A 16,750-nucleotide genomic window follows, 5' to 3' on the forward strand; every position below is an offset into this window, starting at 1 on the left:
GTTACTAGGGAGTAGAAAGAAAACCAAGATGGATGTGTAAAAGTATTGTGCTTCAGATGCGGTGAAGAAGGTCATTATGCCAATAACTGTCCAATAAAGCATAAGTCGACCAAGTCCGCTGGAGCCAAATTGTATTGCCTCCAGTGTGGAGAAAATGGACATCTTGATTAGTTGGTGTGCAAAAGAGAAGGATGATCAACCCCAGGACCAAGGATCCAAAAGCCCTGCCTTCAACCCGACAACATCAGTTGGCCTCTTTGTCAGGATGAATGATCAAGACGCCTCAGTCAGGAAAGAATGCCATCAGTTAGCAAAGTCCAACTCTCATACCACATCCAGTCCCCAAGATACTAAATCAAGAAGAGCATGTTTCTACCGCAAAGGAGAGGGACATTTCATCAGTCAATGCCCCAAGAAGCATTTGGACCAGATGGAGAAAAAGACCAAAGGATATGTATGAAGACTTGAAGGATGACAATCGAGCCAGAGGGAAGCAATTCAGCTCTATTCAAATCACTTTACCAAGAAATGAAGAAAATTCTTCAAAGATGGGCCAAAGAAGCAGAGGGAAGGAATGGATACTTAAAAGAGGAATTAGACTAAGTATCCTTGAAGTGTTTTATGTGATGTAGTGAAGCATAAAGAAGCATGATTGAGAAGCTTACGTAAGGATGAACGATCTAGAAGGAAGCTAATAAGTGCTGGATGCTACCCACCTAAACCTTTGTCTCTTGCTAGCCTTTGCGAATCTCGGGACGAGATTCTTGTTAAGGGAGGTAGTGTTGTCACACCCTGAAATTTTCGAATTTCAGGATGTGAATAAAAAGAATAAATAAACAATACTTTTCTCATAATTTTAAAATTTTCCAACATTTGTTTCTCTTTATAGGAAATTTAGTATAGGAAAAAAATTTGTTTGTTTTACGAAAATAAATAATGTTGTTTTGTGTTTGTGCATTCATGCCGCTGCATAGTGTTCATCTTGTTTGCTAGATTTCAAACTTGTGTTTTGCTTTTTGAGTGGCCGATCCCTTTTTCTTTTAGTGTGTTTCAGCTTTAGAGTTCATTCAGTTAACTTCCTGCTCGTTAGCTCCTTGGTTCAGAGATTCTGTGGTTTCTCAGTTTCAGCCTCCGGTTGTTCCGTCAAGCGTCTTCAGTTTTTGTTGCAGCTTGGCAATTCTTTTGAGACCTGCAGCCGCTAGCTTGTTTTTCTGTCGAGCTTCAGTTCCTATCTGTTTCAGTCAGCTTTTGTCCAGTTTCAGAGTTGTGCAGTTAGCATTGCTCCGTTGGGCGTTTTTGTTTTCAGGGGAGCAGCAGTGTTTAGCAGCATGCGAGCTCCTGCAGTTGTGGCCCGTTTTTTTTTCTTTCCTTTCGGTCCATCACTAGCAGCGTACCCTTCCTCCAGCCCAGCTGCGTCCCGGTGCTGCGGCCCATCTTTCCCGCAGCAGCCCAGCAAGCGCTGGTTCCTCTCGCACGCTGCAGCTTTCCCCTCCTCTGTCGTTGCCACGCAGGCCCCGCCATCATCTTCTCCAGCTCGCACGCCCGACCTTTTCCTCCAGCGCCCGTTCTTCAGCGCCGCTTCCTCCACTCGGACTCGAGTCCGAGTTCGTCACGCGGCCGTGCCCGACTTGGCACTAGACCCACACGCCAGAGCTCGCATATAGGGCGCCGCCGCTATCTTATTTTTCCCCAACCGCAAAAGGCCCCCTGCTCCGCATCTACAGCTCCACGCCTCCCGCGCCGCCGCACGCCTCCCGCGCCGCCGCCTTGCTGTCTTGCGCGCCACCCAGAAGATCAAGCTGCAGGCTGACGCCTTCAATCTCGTCCGCACGAGCAGCCCCGTCGCCACTCGCCGCTGCTGTGCACCGCGGCGCCAAGGAGCCCGTGCGCAGGACGTCGCCGTCGATCCATCACTGCAGCCAGCCGTCCCCCGTCCTTGTCTGGCCACCGGGGAGGACTTCACCACGAGCAGCACCAGCGAGGTCGCTGTCCCTGTGGCCGAGCTGCTGCAGGAGGAGCAGAAGCATGTCCACGCTGAGGTTCAACCATAGATGTCGTCGTCACGTTTGGTCTTCGCTCGTCGCCGATCGTCCGTCTTCAGATCGGGATGAATGTCCCCGCCTGTGCCGTCGGCAGCTGCTGCCTTGCTGCTGCTGTCAGCGCGTCGAGCAGATGCCTTCTGCTGCCCTACCAAGACAGACCTTCTACCAAAGCTATCCACAAGCCATGCAAGCCTGCACGTGCTTCAAGGACATTCAAGAGCAAGAAGTTGAAGACATTCTGAGCAGCAAAACTACTTATAGGAAGGCAAGTGTGTCCTTGTACTTTTGTCCCAATAACTTAATTTAATCACTATTGCATATGCTTGCATTAACTTTGATGGGTCCTATTAAGGTTTGCCTAGTTTTTATGATATTCCTTGCCAACCTGGGTTTACCTTTCTGTTGGGTAGCTATGCTTAGCTGCTATACTTGGGTTATGGTGGTTCTAATGAACAGCATGGTGAACTTATTCTATTTATGATATTACCTTTTGTTAATACAAGATCACAATATTTTAATTGGAACATGGAGCGACCACCCAGGAAAACAGTGCTACCACAAGACTAAATGGCTCTAGTCTTGGCTGAATAATTAGAAACTTTAGTCTGGGGTAATCTTACTCGTGATGAGGCAAGAGGGGGGACTGAGTCGTTGCATTATCGGCCTATGATAGGTTGTGCACGCCAGACACCGAAACCTTAGCGGGTTACCACTGACTAATGAATCTTTGTAAAGGCCTCGTAGCGTCCCTATGCAATCACACCTCGGAAGTGTGGTATTGTGCCTGATCAGCACAAGCGTGGTTGGGTCTAAAGTTCTTTTGAACTTTTACGTGACTTGTGGGTAAAGATGTGCAACCTCTGCAGAGTGTAAAACTGATCGATCAGCCGTGCTCACGGTCAAGAGCGGCCTGGACCCTCACATGATTAATATACTTGAAGATGAATTTAAATCGTGGTTTATGCTATGGTTATGGTTGTGCCATATGCTTATGGCTTATGTTTATGTTTATATTAATTGTGGGTTGGTATATACTTATACCTTAGTAATCATTTGCTAATAAAATTTGACCAACTAAAAATGCTTAATGCAGTCAACCAGTCAGCCTTTCCTTGTTTAACCCTTGCATTCATATTCTCCTCACACTTGCTGAGTACGACAAGTGCTCACCCTTGCTATAAACAACGTTGCTCAGAAGAAGAAGCTGCTATGAAGTTGTTGTGAAGATGGTGTTGAGTTCTAGGCGTACGCAGCCCCCAGTCGATTGCCTGTGAAGTTTGGAGCCTCCGTTTCCATAATTAAGCTGTATATCTCTGATGGTTTTGTAAGTCTTTATTTGTATCTTTTTACATGATACTGTTGCTGTTATTCACTAATGATGTCACTATATGTATGAAACTTGATCCTGGCATACATATAGATAGCACTTGGTTTTGTCCTTAAAACCGGGTGTGACAGCAATGGAATAACGTGATACAATAAGACACATTGTGTCTAGAGCACATTTTTGCAATATGCTTCCTCTAGTCACGAAACAAGCGACAATTTTGGATTTGTGACTTAGGTTTTCAACCATATTTAGTTTATAACATTTTGCCATTTAAGATTGTATATCTGAGAAATGATACAAGCATTATGTTTTTGTATCAAAGACTTCTAGTTTCATAAAAGTACACTTGTATGCTACGTGAAGTTTTAGGATTATCTTAACTCAATCATATCAACTTAGATTTCAATTTGTTTTGGTTTTGAGTTTGAACATTATTTTGAATTGATAAGGGTGGAATCAATCATTTGAAACTTAGATTGCAATTTTTTAGTTTTAAATTTGGACTTTTGGATTTTATAAGGGTGGAATAATCAAAATTTTTAATCTTGGATTACAATTGATTTGTTTTGAGTTTGGATATTTGGAATTGATAACGTTGGACATGTATTGATGGTAGTTTTGTGAAAGTGTTCTTTTACTATTTATTATTACTACAGCAAACACATCATCCACCACAAGGAATGAGTTTTTTGGGGGGCCAAAAATTTACATCACAAAATAATCTGTGTGGTAATTTTCTATCGACACTCCTGTCACACATACCATAGCAATGACTTTTTCCTCTACACAAATGACCATGCTTAGAAGTGGCAAATTGAACTACCACTTATGACACCATTTGTTATAACCATTTGTGACACCATTTGTTCTCACAAAATGCTTAAATTAGAGGTAAAATTTTTAACCACTTATATTGTTTTTCAGGGACCAAATCATTTGGCAGTATTTGTGGCAATTTGGTCACCGTTACAATTTTAGTAGTGAAGAGTTATGTGGCACTACAGACTAGATATTAACAACCAAAGTTTCATCACTATATGAATTTACTGTGTCAATTCTTCTTCTCACTGTTTTATCATGAAAGTTCCTAGTAAATCACCACAATTTTTATGTAAAAAGTGGCACATTTATCATCCCAAATGTATTTTTTTGACAAAAAAGCACTCTCACATCAAAAATGCGTATAGCAAAATATTTTCACACCAAATCAGCATTTTGTGGAAATAGTGATGATGTGTTGTATTTGTGTGGAAAACATGTGTTGTGACAAGTTTTGACATACATTAGATGTTGTGTCTAAAAATTTCTCATTGTTGGCTCTATCTTAGTGACAATAATAGCTTAACAAATATATATTATGTCTTTGGATGTAGATATTCAGCCTCAACATTTGGAATTGACATTGACAAGGTCCAATTTAGCTCTTTGGTTGGTTTGCAATTCATAATTAGTAAGGCCATTCTCAATGCAAGTGTCATATGAGTTTCATTCTCATTGATTGGCATGCCACATATGCAAAAGTAATGACATGGCATGCAATTTATGAGGAAAGAGAAGAATAGAGTTTCATGGGATGAAACTTGGTGTACATGGTTACTAAGAGCCTTGAAACTAGTATGAAACTCCATGAGAGGATTTGAGTTTCGACTACACACAATCATCACTCCCAATGGTCACTTATATGAAACATTTAAATGAAATGCTAACATATGAATCCGTGAAAGCAAAACTTTTCATTGAGCGACCAAGTTTCATACATCAACTCAACCATCACTAGATGACATGGCACTCTTTGAAATTACGCAACAAAACCTTGCACTGAGAATGGCCTAATAGGCCCGAATGCCAACCGGTATTCGCAAAACTCATGCCCACTCCCTCAATACCGAGCCATACCCCTTCATATTTGTAAGAAACATGGCCCCATTAGGCCATAGTTTGTGATTTTGGTGATTGAGTGACAACATAGTCATTTGAACTGATGGTTTGTCTAGCATGCACCTTGTAGGTTTTACAGATGTCAAGAATGCAAACCAAAACCATGATATCTAGGATTATTCTATAGTATTCAAGTGTCCAAATGATAGTAAAAAGAGATAGAATAATTCTAGAAAAATATGATGTCCAAATGACAGTATTCAACTTAGAAAAACATGAAAGCACTGGATGATCCGATGGTGCATCGGAGCAAGCATTGATGTAATTGGTACAATGCACAGAAGCAAAACATAGGGCACCGAATGATCTGATGGGCATCGGACTAAATGCATTGGATCATCTGGTGACTACATTACATGGCTATCTGTGATAAGACCACCGAATGATCTGACAAGGTGATTTTAGTGAGCGTCGGATGTATCGGTGAACAAAAACATAGAAGACCACCAGTTGTTCTGATACCCAAGTTGAAGTGAACATTGGACTAAGCATATTTACTTTGAAATTGTCCAGAGAGGTTTTGGAAAAAATGTCTTCAGCACCGGATGATCCAATGGTACCATCGGACAAAACACCGCATGATCCGATGACCATCGGATGAAGCGTCAGAGCAATTTTAGGCAAGGTGCAATGGCTATATGCGTCAGTAAGGGTGGATATCGAGCCAGCTCAGTTTGGCTCGCTCTAGCTCATTTAAATAACAAGCTATCTCATCTCGGCTTGTTATCTAAACGAGTAAAAAATGTGGCTCAGCTTGGATCGTAATAGCTCGAGCTAGCTCATTTTGGCTCGCGAGCTGGAAGCTGGAGACAAAGAGATCATAAGGCTATGGTAGACCAGGTGCCACCGATAGTTCGAGCGGCTTGCAAGCAGCTCACGAGGCAGCTCGAGCTCGCTTGTTATGTTAATGAGCAAAAATGGTAGCTCGACTCATTAGGAAATGATGACGAGCTGAGCCGAGGCGAGCTAGTCATGAGACGAGCAAGCTAACGAGCTAGGAGCATTTTGTCCAGCTCTATGCGTCAGCATGGGGCACCGGATGATCCGATGCCTACCCAAGCTGACCATCAGATCACTCCAATGTTTACTGATTTTACTAGCAGGGTGAGCAACGGCTCTTTGAGGTCCATGTGCTATTTATACCCCCTCTACTCATCCATTTGGAGTTGCTGGAGTGTCCACACATCCATTGAAGACCAGATACCTTAAGAATACATCCATGCCACCAAAAGTGTAAAAGTGATAATCCAAAGTTTAGCACAAGCTTAGAGAGTGATTAGTCCTAGGATAGGCCTAGAGTGAGTGAGTGCAAGGTATTGCTACCTTGTGATTGGTTCAGGGAGTGAACCAACATTGTAAGATTGGTGCGCTGGCACCTTGGAGCCTTAGTGGCTTGCTGGCAAGTCTTCGACTTGGTGTGGAGCGGCGACGACGACCGTGTGCCAGGGACGAGGAGATCCCTTCCTTCATGGAAAAGCTCCATAGTGGAGATGATATCGATATCTAGGTGACCGGAAGAGAGGGAGTAGTGAGCCTTGCCTTTGTGGTAAGCTTCTCATCCGACTTGGCGAGTCTCTTTGTGGCGAATCCAATACCTTGACTGGGAGAGACTTGGTGACTGGGAGCATATCCTTAGTAGAGCTCCAATGTGGACTAGGGGTGGCATTTGCCTACTAATACCACGGAATAAACCATCGTGCCGAGTTTGCATCCTTTCTAGCCAACTCCTTTACATTTTGCATTTCTTACTTGCAACTTGAGTGCCTTTACTTTCTAGAGTAGTATCTTGTTAGGATTAACTCTTTGTTGGTAGGAAGTTTAACTAGATGGATCTATGCACATATAGATAGTATGATCTATTTATATTTAATTGCAAGTAGTGGAATCCATAGGCTATGGATTTTAAATTTGCCTAATTCACCCCCTTCCCCTTTTAGGCTACGAGCACTGATTCCTTTCAGCATTGGACAGAATTGCTCATGTCTGCTCCGTCCCTCCCCAATCTCCATCTGTGTGTTGCCGCTATTTCCTCAACCACAATGCCTCCTCCGCAACCTGCGTCGGTATGCTGCATCTGACTCAGATGCCAGTAGCCGCATCTTGTCCCTAGCACCAAGTTTAGCGATCTAGTTTCCCATGGCCAGCGCTCCCTTCTCTTCTTTCTCGTGCTTGGCGCCTCCTTCATTCTCTTCTTCCTCATGATTTGTGCCTCATATTTTCTTCCTCGTAGTTTGTGCCTCATATTTTCTTTCTAGCGGTCGGTGCCCCCTTCATTCTCTTCTTCCTCATGGCCAGTGCCTCTGCTCCACTCCTCCCATGCCCCTCCTCCACTCCATTGCAGGCCTCTTGCCATGCGCCCCTCCTTGATAGCACCTTCCTTTGGTCCGGCACCCTCTGTTCGGATCCCCATCGGCCCTGAGCGTCACCTTTGTAGGGGAGAAGAGCAGACAACTGATGAAGTTGACCTTGCGTGCAAGGAGGGGGCGGCAGCGCAAGGAGTGGTGTAGAGAAGGAGATGAAGATGGGTGAATTCCCAATTTTACAGTATGCACGTCTAAACATAGAATTGGTAGTTGACCTAGTTGAATTCCTTCTAGCAATGTCATATACATCCAAACAATCGATTTGGTATTTAACCCTTTTTAATGCCTAGGCTCATTTCGCTTTGAACCCAATTCAATACCAAGCCCTTCAATATTGACACAAAAATGGAGCCTTAGAACAATTCGATTATTATATGAATCTGCAACGAGCATATTTATTGCAATAATTCAATGACAATAGGATCAACCCGGGCCTCTACTGTCATGACACTACTTTTGAAATCTTCATAATTTATAAAGCGAATGATATATATCTAAACTGATGAATCAAAACACATCCCTTTGATGCAAAATTTTGACAGCAATGCTGGGTACTACCCTGTGTGCTCTGTGGTTCACATATATTTTAAATTAAGTGTACAAATTTAAATTACTTTAATCCAACCTAGATTAATTTTTTTTAGAATTCTTAATTTTTTTAGAATTCCCTCGGAGAACAACCCATACTTGTTTCCTAATATACAACAAATGACGTAAAAAGTCTATTACAGTTGCTATATTAATATTTATCCACAATAAAACAATGTAGTATAGGGAAGATCTAACTGTCTATTATTATGGATAATTTAGTAATTATTACATTGTAAAAAGTGAAAATCCAAATGAAATAATCTTGTAGACTTTACGATGGTGTCAAAAAAATATTATAGTGATACCATTTGTATTGTTTTACCATGATACCCTTATACTATCCATACTACTCATGTATACTATCCATACTACTCATGTATACTATCCATACTACATGTGAAGTTTTCAGTAGTATACAATTAATTTTGACCATCGGATGTCTTTTTAATGGTCCTTTCGAACACTAGTATAGCCTAGTATTGTGTACCGTAAAAGAGGTCTAAAACAAGAGTTTGCTAGAGACCACCACATTTTCCTGTACAACATCATCTCTCACTTAAAATTGCAATCATTCAAGTCTATTCCTGCTCCTACAACGCTAGCTTGCATATATTCATACATGTTTCAAAGTTTTGAGAATTTCAAAAGGATGTAGATTATCTTTGTTCTTTGAACAATCCAGTATCTAACGGTATACACAATAAAACAACGCTAGTTGCGAGCTATCGCCGCCGTCCTTCCGCCGAAATCAGACAACGATATCCACGGACCCAAGACCGCTGTATTGTTGCCAGCAATCGAATGTCTAACCGATCAGTTGCAGAAGTATCGAAAACCGAGGAAATAAAAAGTTCCAAAATTAATTGCAAGTCGTCTATTGTCGATGCAGTTTGGCCAGAGTAGAATCCACTTGCTATCGTGTAGGACGATCCAAGGTATTTTGATCAGCTGGTAATTAATGCAGTGCGCACTCCAATGTGGAACGAACCATAAGCGAGGAATGGGCCTTCTAGATTTTAGTTTCTGCATTATAAAAGTATATACATTACACGCATGTATGCGGATAGCTAAGGCAGCTACCCCAAAGCTCATACTATTCACAGCTGATGCCAAACATAAACCGACGTACACGTTACATGGAATGGAAGGAGATGCAACTTCCAAACCAGCTTCAATTTGAAGACCTTTGACGGCTGACACGGACCTGAACTGACGTATAAGACGAATTGGTCAGCTCAGTTCAGTTCCAAGCCCTCTATATAAACCCTCGGCATCCTGCCCTTCAACAGCACACCAACAATACAGTAGCTATACTTCACACAACACATACTACATCATCTCACATATCCGCGATTCCGCATTCCGAACATAGCCAGGTACTAGGAACTGTAACTACCATGGCGTCCTACATTGGTGGTAACAATCCCCGCATCACGTTAGCCTTGATGCTTCTTGCTGTGATCACCATGATGGACCACATCTTCATCGAGGCTGAGGCCCGAGACATGTCGGCTGGTGGCTACAGCGAGGAGGCCATGAAGGCGAGGCACCATAAGTGGATGGCGGAGCATGGCCGCACCTACAACGACGAGGCAGAGAAGGCGGACAGGTTCCAGGTATTCAAGGAGAATGCCGCTTTTGTTGACAGGTCCAATGCCGCAGGTGGCAAGAAGTATCGCTTGGCGGTAAACAAGTTCGCCGACATGACCAATGATGAATTCTTGGCCATTTACACTGGCTTCAAGCCAGTGCCTACCGGGACCAAGAAGATGCCTGGTTTCAAGTACGACAATTTTACACTGTCAGGTGACCAGCAGGCAGTTGACTGGAGGAAGAAAGGGGCTGTCACCGGTGTCAAGAACCAGGGCACATGTGGTAATTGCTCAATACCTACATATCCATACTAAGAACATATTAATGGTTCATCCATCTTGAATGACCACACATCATAGCAGCAAAATTTGTGAACGAGACTAAAAACTTTAAACTTTGCAGGTTGTTGCTGGGCGTTTTCTGCGGTTGCAGCGGTGGAGGGCATCCATCAGATCACGACCGGCAATCTGGTCTCACTGTCGGAGCAGCAGGTGCTTGACTGCTCCAACGGAAACAACGGCTGCAACGGCGGTTTAATGGACAACGCCTTCCAGTATATCATCAACAACGGTGGCCTTACCACTGACGATGCCTATACTTACACCGCCGAACAGGGCATGTGCCAGTCCGTCCAGCCCACGGTCATGATCAGCGGCTACCAGGACGTACCCAGCAACGACGAGGATGCACTGGCCACGGCCGTTGCCAACCAGCCTGTATCTGTGGCTGTCGACGCGCACAACTTCCAGTTCTACAGTGGTGGAATAATGACCGGAGAAAGCTGCGGCAACAACTTGAACCATGCGGTGACGGCGGTTGGGTATGGCACGGCGGAGGATGGGAGCCAGTACTGGCTGCTCAAAAACCAGTGGGGACAGAACTGGGGTGAAGGAGGATACATGAGGCTCGAGAAGGGCACTGGCGCCTGCGGGGTTGCCAAGCAAGCTTCCTACCCGGTGGCCAATTGACTAAAATAACACACATAATCTGCATACATGCTCGAAGGCATGCAATAAGAAAGATTAAGGAATAAAGCATGCGGACACGTTTATTCTAAAATGTCAAAGGAAAAATAAAGCAGAACATTATACAACACTTGAAGTATAATATTTATGACATTTTTTCGAACTGATAGTTTCTTTATACACATGTAACCTTGTAAGTGTGTAATAACGAATCAAGAGAGTATGAGAGCTCTTGTAAAAAGTGACGTGATGACGCCTACCTAGTCGTCTCGTTCTGCAAATATGAATGTTTTCTTACGTTCAAGTATAGCTCTCGTTACATTTGGCTTCTAAGACTATAGGTGGGCTAGACATGTCATGGTGTGGCTCACATCGTCATCTCCGTGGTATCATGACCGTGTGGGACGATCTAGCTTGGTCAGCTAGTAGCCTAGTACCTTGAATTTACTATTCGCGCGCAGATATATAGCCTGTCCAGTGGTCGTTTAGTTTGGCAAGCCCAGCAAATTCGTGCAACCAACACGTAAACTTAGGGGTTCTGGGTGTTACATACTCCCTCCGAATCGATTTAATTGTCGCCCGTAGTGCAACTTGGCAAGCATCAAAATATTTGACAACCGTACTCAACGAAAAGACCATCTTCTGTTTTTACCCCTGTGTGCCCCCCGCGCCGCTGTTGCCCCCGCGAGGCCCTTCCTCCCCGCCGCCCAATATTTACCGCCGCGCCGCAGCAGAGGAAGAGGAAAGGAGGTGGCTCAGGCGAGCGCATGCAGGCACGGACATGGCAGACAAGCAGATCTGGAATCCTTGGTTCTTCCTCCGATTGATAGTTCTTCCAGCCCTCCGATTCTGGAACAGGCGCTGGGATCTCACGCTTGGGAATTGATAGTCAAAGCCCATCCGTGAACTGGTTCCAGCTCAAGTATCTTGTGTTGTGCTATTGTGTTGTCTGTATTGAAGGGCTTGCTGCTGGCGCGCGGTGGCCGGCCGGGATTAGCACGGCGGCGCCATTTGCTTCCCAGAACAAGCGGTGGGCACGAGCGTACGTACGAAAGGAGTAGAGAACTACAAGAGGGTAAAAAAGCAAATGTACTGGCTCCTTAATTTTGTCGATGATGTCCGAAACGTCAAATAAACTGATACGAAGGGAGTACATTTCAGCCTAACGTGCCAACTCTGCATCAGCATTAACCGACGTATAAGTACACTATATAACGAGTAACGACCAGCCGATTTGGCAACAAGACGTGCCCTACAATCCAAGGAAGTTGACCACAAGTTCAACGCGGCTCGTGGCCTAGCTTCTATCTGCATGAGTACACAACCTTGCACCGACAAGGCTACAAGGACGAGTCCGAGATGGTCCGACGCCCGAAGTTTGAAGATATTCAAGGTTAACGCTGATTTCATTGACTGGTCCAACGCCGACGGCGGCATGAAGGACCATCTGGCGACTAAGGAGATGATGACACCCACGGCGAGTTCATGACCGTGTACACCGGCTTCATGCCCCTGCCGCCTGGGGCCAAGAAGCTATATGTGGCTTAAACGAGAACTATACACGGTCGGACGACCAGCAGGCGCTTGACTGAATGACTTACTGACTCACTAGTCTTCTACCACTAATTAGAAACGCAAACCGGGTCGTCCACCCAAAGATCGGTCTGCCTCCGTGCGTCGTCGTGCCCCTTGCGCGACCTTTGTCCTGCCAGTTTACAACCGTTTGATGCTTGGTGGTGCGTCGATCGTTTCATTGTCGCCTGTCCACCGCAGACCGCATCTTTTGTGATTCAGCAGATTGGGCACACCATGGCACTAAGCCACTAATCAGTCCATACTACACACGTACGGGCGTTCAAGGTTAGCATATGATTCATCGATCATGAGTTGGCAAGGTTATTTGCTTTTAGATATTTATAAAATTTAACCAAGTCTAGATGTTGTACATTAGGATTAAAAATAGTATTGTGTCTACATTTCGAAGTGCAAAAATTGAGAGTTTCACATTGCTAACTAATGGCCGCAGTAGAATGTATTCATAACAATAATAGCTTCTAGCTACTGACACGGACGTGACACATCGCACAATTAATATGTATGCTCATCTATCTATCTCTCTTGATGGTTTGTCTCCCCGCAAGCACGGAGTCCATCAGCCGCATCCTTCGCCAGCCATCACTACGGGAGACAGTGAAATTGCCGAGTGCTAGGGGCACTCGGCAAAGGGCAAAAAACCCTCGGCGAACCGTTTGCCGAGTGTAACACTCGGCAAACGGCACACGGTAAATTTTCAGTCGGCAAACACTGAGTTGCCGAGTGTTTTGTGTCGGGCACTGAGCAAAGTCTTTGCCGAGTGCCGAGAAAACACTCGGCAACAATTTTTTTTTTTTAAAAAAAACAAAATCCGCCACCACCACATCCTGCTCCACCGCCGCCACCACCGCCAGCTCCGCCGCCGCCACCACCGCCAGCACCACCTCCCATGCTGCCGTGCCTTGCCTCCTGCCGTCGACGCCTTGCACCCGTGCCTCCCACCGGCCGCCGTGCCTTACCTCCGCGCCGCCATGCCCGCCGCCACCACCACACCCGCCGGCCACCACCTCCACCACACCCGCCGGCCACCACCTCCACCACACCCTGGCCTCGACGTCGACCGCCGCACGAGCAAGCTCGCCCCACTTGCGGGTCGGGGAGCTGGATCCGAGGCAGAGGGGCGGAGTCCCCCCCGGATCCGGGGAGAGGGGCGGGGCGGCGGCCGGAGACGCCGTCGGAGAGAGGCCGCCGCGCGAGAGAGGGGAAGAGCGGAGGGAGTTACCTGGAGAGGGAGGGGAGGGATCCAGCGCCACCACCACGAAGTCCGCGCCCACCGGATCTGGGGAGGAGGGGCTGTGCGGCGGCCGGATCCGGCCAGATCCGGAGAAGATGGGTGGGGCGGTGGCCGGAGAAAGGGAGAGGAGGGGCCGGGGCGGCGGCCGGAGAGGGAGGAGGGGCCGGCCGCGCGGAGGGGAAGGGGGGGTGGGGCGGCGGCCGGTGAGGGAGGGGCTCGGGAGGGAGGGGAGGGGGGCAGATCCGGGGAGGGGGTGGACGGCAGTCGGAGAGGGAGGGGAGGGGCAGGGTGCCGCCGGTGATGGTGAGGGAGGGGCTCGGGAGGGAGGGGAGGGGGCGCGCTAGGCGAGGGGGTTCGGGAGGGAGGGGAGGCGCGGCGTGCAGTGAGGAGGGGGGGCCGGTGAGAGGAGGCGGATCTGGCCGGTACGGCGAAAATAAATTCGCCGAGTGTCCTAGGTGGAGACTCGGTATTGCCGAGTGTCCACCCTAGGACACTCGGCAAAGTTTTTTTTTAAAAAAAATAAAAAATATCTACCAGTTTCAAAAAAATATCAAATTTTCACACGAAACAAGATATGTTCTCTACTGACTATACAAAAAGTTTTGTAGTCAAACCGAGCTTGACCGTCACTTCGACTCTAAATTTTATCGAATCCTTCTCAAAGTTACTATTCTTCTTCTGAGATACTTCGGTTTGTAATAATCGTACATGATGAAATGTGCAAAACCTTCTCAATTTTTTTTCACAACCTCCACGTATTATATCATCACATCATGACAAATCTCATGATTTTCAGACTTTGCTTGTTTTTTTACAATTTAAAAATACTACTGCCACATGTTCATGGTCGTGTTTGCTGAACAAGATGTTTGAAATTTCTTTTCATTTCATGGATCAGGTCTCAAATTGGGCCAAATAACATGAATATCATTTTTCTACTCATTTTGTTCCATAATTTGAATCACTTGCCGTTCAAATTTGACTTATACCAAAAATTCCCTTGAAATGCAATTAATTCAATAAATATAGCAAATAAATTCAAAAATATACCAAATTTTAACATGGAGTACCACATGTTGTATGTGGGAGTAGAAAAAATTCCAAGGTGAAAAGAGGGAAAAAATTATTTTTTGCCGAGTGTCAAAAAAAATACTCGGCAAACCCCCCTCTGTACCGAGTGTCTTTTTTGACACTCCGCAAAGCCCCCTCTTTGCCGAGTGTTTTTTTGACACTCGGCAAAGAGGGTGGTTTGCCGAGTGTTTTTTATTTGACACTCGGCAAAGCCCCGATTTGCCGAGTGTTTTTTCTTTGCCGAGTGTTTTATGCTTGACACTCGGCAAAGAGCTTGTTTGCCGAGTGCTCGAAAAAAAACACTCGGCAAAAAAATTACACTCGGCAATTTTTAGCTTTCCCGTAGTGCATGATACACACTAATTCAATTTCTTTGCCGGTTTAGAGGCTAATGTATACATGCATATACCTGTGCACATATGTTAAATGATCTTGTTTTTTCTATCGAAAATAGGATGGCAAGACCCAGCTGCACCATGCCACCGACGACCACAATATGTGAAGGAATGAACTGGTTACAAATACATGTATCCCTCCCAAAATCCCATCCCAATTCTCAGGTATGACCAAATGATATATTTTTTCCGTTGCATGATCTATCACAGCTTGGAGAATCCGGCTTATTTATGTTTTCCGTCACATTGGAAGAAATGCATTTGCTGCTTTTGTTAACTCCTACTTGAGATGCAGAATACTTGATCTGGCAAATGCTTACTACTTGATTTGACTATTTGATGTGGCGTTGGCCGATTACACGGCTAAATTATGGTCAATTTTACTTCTCGAGGGCTCCTGAGGTGTACAACGAAAAGCTATGGCGTGTGTAATAATTTGAGACTTCTGATATGATTTCAGGGAACTTCCGTGCAAAAAGAGTAGAAGAGAAGAGTTAGTTGCGGACTGTGCAAGGCGTTCTGGGCTAAGTGCCGGCAATGAAGACATGGAGAATATTTTATCATTTTTCTGCTATTTACTATGAACTTATCAAGATTCAAGCAGCAAACAAGGAATAAATCCAAAACAGTGGGAAAACACATATATTCCACGAGTTCAAGTTACAGATCTGGAATATAAATGATAAAGGAAGCTAAGAAAATTAGTTTCGCAAACGATCTACAATAGTAGCTTGAGCATACATATTTTGTACAGAACTATGACTCATTAGGAACAGAACAAAACGAGAATATTTATTTTGGGATCTGTATACAATTTACTATGAAATAAAGAAAGTTCATCATTTTTGCTTAAGCACACAAAATCATTTCCCCTTTCTTTTTCCATAAAATCCCCGGCAAACTACTCCTATTCATCCCAGATCCACCCCTAGAAACTGACAAGCGGGGGAGCCTTGCAGCACGGTGGAGCGGAGACGGCGGCGGGAAACGACGCGGCCCATTGCCATGAGGGTGGCAGGCTGTGCCCCTAGGCCGCAAGGCTCACTAGCACGGGGTCGGCAATGAGGATGAGGGTGCGGTGGCTCTCAGGTGGCGATGGAGAGGCGAACGGTGTGCCATCGAGGAGAGCCTGGACCATGAGGGAGGGTTGCGGGTAAGTAACAAAATGGATGCGCGATGTCGTGAGAATACTCCAGCTACAAGGAATCTATTGGCGCTAGAAATCAGCCGATTGAGCCTCTAGCGTCAGACACACGACCCGGGAGAATCTGCTTAACTCCTGTTCGGGTGATCGCCCTGGTGCGGTTCGCGCGGCGTGCCAGCCAATCTGACCTGTTGATTGGCAAGGAAAGAAACGTGTCAGATCCCGGAGGCTGCGATCGGCTAAAGTTCCGATCTCGAGAAAGCTTATCAGCGAATCGGCCGATTTGCTGTAATAAAGAAATCGGCTATAATACAGCCGATTATCAGGCAACGTCGATAAAGAAAACTGCTAGAGTAATCTAAACAACGCTACGGTAGCAACACTAGAAATAGATCTGAATCGACTATGTGGAAAGCGGTAAATTAAGTAACAAGATATAAGAAAGCCGAAAGTTCTAATTTCAAGCTGGATAACTGGTGATAAAACTAGAA

At 45.3% G+C, this 16,750-nt stretch overlaps 1 protein-coding gene across 1 annotated transcript; it reads left to right on the forward strand.

Moving 5' to 3' along the window:
- The first annotated feature begins 9,384 nt into the window (after window positions 1-9,384).
- On the forward strand, window positions 9,385-11,126 carry LOC117833730 (senescence-specific cysteine protease SAG39). The gene is made up of 2 exons (XM_034713328.2): window positions 9,385-10,139; window positions 10,260-11,126. Exons 1-2 carry the CDS (start codon window positions 9,662-9,664, stop codon window positions 10,823-10,825), a joined length of 1,044 nt encoding a protein of 347 aa, XP_034569219.1. The 5' UTR covers window positions 9,385-9,661; the 3' UTR covers window positions 10,826-11,126.
- The last annotated feature ends 5,624 nt before the right edge of the window (window positions 11,127-16,750 follow it).

This window comes from Setaria viridis, chromosome 8 (genome assembly GCF_005286985.2).
Source record: "Setaria viridis chromosome 8, Setaria_viridis_v4.0, whole genome shotgun sequence".
Taxonomy (NCBI): domain Eukaryota; kingdom Viridiplantae; phylum Streptophyta; class Magnoliopsida; order Poales; family Poaceae; genus Setaria; species Setaria viridis.